At 33.6% G+C, this 3,404-nt stretch overlaps 1 protein-coding gene across 1 annotated transcript; it reads left to right on the top strand.

Moving 5' to 3' along the window:
- Window positions 1-508: 508 nt before the first annotated feature.
- On the top strand, window positions 509-1,423 carry LOC107136204 (olfactory receptor 5K3-like). The gene has a single exon (XM_015478396.1). The coding sequence runs from the start codon at window positions 509-511 to the stop codon at window positions 1,421-1,423; it is 915 nt and encodes a 304-aa protein (XP_015333882.1).
- Window positions 1,424-3,404: the final 1,981 nt, after the last annotated feature.

The following is a 3,404-nucleotide window of genomic DNA, read 5'->3' as shown; positions in this document are numbered from 1 at the left end:
CTAACTCATAAGAGAAAACAGCCTTTTAAAGCAAAACAAACTTTGAATTAAACAAGTTCACTAGGATTTGAACAACTTTGGGATTTGAACAATCCCAAAAAACCAAGTGCCGAATGTATTCTTTGATATAAGGAGGCTGATTCATAGTGAGATAGAGAGCAGGAGCATGGGAGGAATAGACGGACTCTAGATAGGGCACAGGGGTTGGAGGGGAAGAGAGGGGGCATGGGGTAATTTTTGATGGTGGAATGTGATGATCATTACTATCTAAAGTACAGGTATGAAGACACAAATTGGTGTGAATATACTATGTATACAACCAGAGATATGAAAAATTGTGCTCTATATACGTAGTAAGAATTGTAATGCATTCTTCTGTCATATATAAATGTAAATAAATAAGTAGAAAGATAAATAAATTTAAAAAAAAAGAAAAAAAATGAAAATCACATGCTCTTAATAAGTACATTGTATGCACATAATTTCTCCCTCAACAGAAAAGCAAGAGATGACTAAGAACAATCACTCCTTAATGACAGAATTCATTCTCATGGGGTTTACAGATCAACCAGACTTTAAGACCCTTCTGTTTATGGTGTTCTTTGCCATCTATCTAGTCACCATGGTGGGGAATCTAGGGTTGGTGACCTTGATTTACATGGAGCGCCGTCTTCACACACCCATGTACATCTTCCTGGGCAACCTGGCTCTCATGGATTCCTGCTGTTCCTCTGCCATCACTCCCAAGATGCTAGAGAACTTCTTTTCTGAGTACAGTAGGATTTCTCTCTATGAATGCATGGCACAATTCTATTTTCTCTGTCTTGCTGAGACTACAGACTGCTTTCTTCTGGCAGCAATGGCCTATGACCGCTATGTTGCCATATGCAGCCCTCTGCAGTACCACTCTCTGATGTCAAAGAAACTCTGCATTCAGATGACCACAGGGGCCTACATAGCTGGAAACCTGCATCCCATGGTTCATGTAGGACTTCTATTTAGGTTAGTTTTCTGTGGATCTCATCGAATCAATCACTTTTTTTGTGACGTCCTTCCCTTATACAGACTCTCCTGTGTTGACCCTTATATTAATGAATTGATGATACTTATCTTGTCAGGCTCTATTCAGGTCTTTACTATCACTGTAGTATTAATCTCTTATTTCTATATTCTCTTCACTATATTCACAATGAAATCCAAAGAAGGAAGAGGAAAAGCTCTATCTACTTGTGCATCCCACTTTCTCTCTGTGTCAATATTCTATGGTTCTCTGCTCTTCATGTATATTCGGCCAAATTCATTTAAAGAAGGCAATAATGATATGCCTGTTGCTATTTTTTATACTCTAGTCATTCCTTTATTAAACCCTTTCATTTATAGTCTAAGAAATAGGGAAGTAATGAATGTTATTAAAAAATTGTGATGAAGAGATAACTGTACAAATATTGTTTGTCTCCCCTAGAAATTGATTTTAACTTGATAATAACTTTTTCTTAACTTACAGATACTGAGAAAGTGGAAAATGCCTATTTCCAGAATAAAATATTAAATTCTGACAACATGATGATACTGCTGTCAAATTAATTTAGAAAGTAGAGATTGTGTTAAAGTATATTTACAAAATGTTATTTACCACATTTCATCAGGTATGAACTAAATAATATTTTCTGATTGCCAATGTGAAATCGGTCCCAATTGTTAGAAAATCCAAAGAATGCTAGGAATAATAGTCACTATATATAAAGGAAGACATATTTAATATTTTTTTGCAAATTTCTTGAGTTTCCAATTATAATGTATATCCTCAGGCACATTCCAAGATCTCAGATACTAATATTTGTTTAATCAACACCATCTATGAGAAGCATAGCATACTTGAATTTGATTTCCAAATTGACTTTAGGAGTTTCAGTAAATTAGGTTTGAATGTGGGTTCAGAGATAATGTCTTCCAGTTAAGAATGTTTTCATGTTAGTGTCACTTGTTTTTACTCTCAAATTCTCTGAAATCTAAAGTACCTATATATTAGTGAGTTATCAGTCTGTATTTTACAACAATGCTATTCATAATGAAAATCACATGGATTTTATTTTTTCCAGATTTTGTTGTATACGTCCAACCTGAGACTAATTATTTAGTATATCAATAAAATCATTTTTTTTCTTCCAGACCTTATTATTTATTTCCTTATGTGTCAACCATGTCATGTCTGATTTTGTATTACCAGTACTCAAACTGTGCCTGAATTATTTGGTTATTCAGTAAATATTTCTTTCAAAATGGTTTTTGTGTTTCTATGTTAGTATAAAATGGACTTAATGTTTTTATTTTTGAATGATGAATATGTTTTCAGTTTTTCTGTTTTAATTTCTAATCTGATAAACACCAACAGATATATCATCTATGTAAGCAAAGGCTCTTAGGGTTTGACATGTATTTTAAGAGTCTAAAAGAATCCAGAGACCAAAAAGTTTGAGAAGCTCTGAATTGGATGGATATTGTACACATTGTATTTTAATGGTAATTTTCAGTTGTCAGAGTTATATCCATTGATGTTCTTTACCTTCTCTAACAGCATTATGATTCATGTTGTGTATTTCAGCACCACCCACCATTATCCTAGCAACACTGAGTCCCAGACATCTCTTGAAGAAACACTGTGTCATTTACTTGGGGCCACTGAGTCAAAAGAAAAGTTTCTGGGAAATGAAAAGACATTCACACACACACACACACACACACACACATAAACACACACATGCATCACAATATTCATCTTGCTCTCTCTACACAAATGGATGTGAAATCTGTCACCACCTACTGTTCAGCATCAAAAACAAAATTAACCTATTGTCATACTCAACACTCAAACAAGGGCTGAACTGAGACAATTCTAAGAAAATAAACCAAAAATATGTGGAGTAAATCATCCCTTCCAGTCATATAATCCAGTAAATGTTACTATTTAATATTTGTCTGAAAAAGTGTTCTGTTTGCAACGATTAAATGCTAGCTATAACATTCCTGTCTCTTACAAGTGTTCTTTAATGCTCAAAATGAATCCTCAAACATTTTTAGAGTTTACAAATACTTTTTCAATGGTATTGACTTCACTACTAAGCACAAATATTAAGCCTTTTACTCTGATTACTATATTCTAATATTAAGAGCTCCACAATAAAACATTGATGGCCAGGAAGATATATACTTTGTACATAGAGATAAAGTAGAAATATATGCGTTATTTCACATTTTTCATCATGTGCAATTGTGAAGCTCAGAAATCAAATCCAGGATATCTGGCTCCAGAACCCATGATCTTAACCTTTAAAACATGTTATAAATTACATAAACTGAAGGAAGCACTGGAGGAAAATATTTTAGAACGTAAGTAATGAAATGAG

The sequence above is a fragment of the Marmota marmota genome, unplaced genomic scaffold (genome assembly GCF_001458135.2).
Source record: "Marmota marmota marmota unplaced genomic scaffold, marMar, whole genome shotgun sequence".
Classification (NCBI taxonomy): Eukaryota; Metazoa; Chordata; class Mammalia; order Rodentia; family Sciuridae; genus Marmota; species Marmota marmota.
The sequence above is the reverse complement of the archived record's forward strand: the minus strand, read 5'-3'. Positions and strand labels throughout refer to the sequence as shown.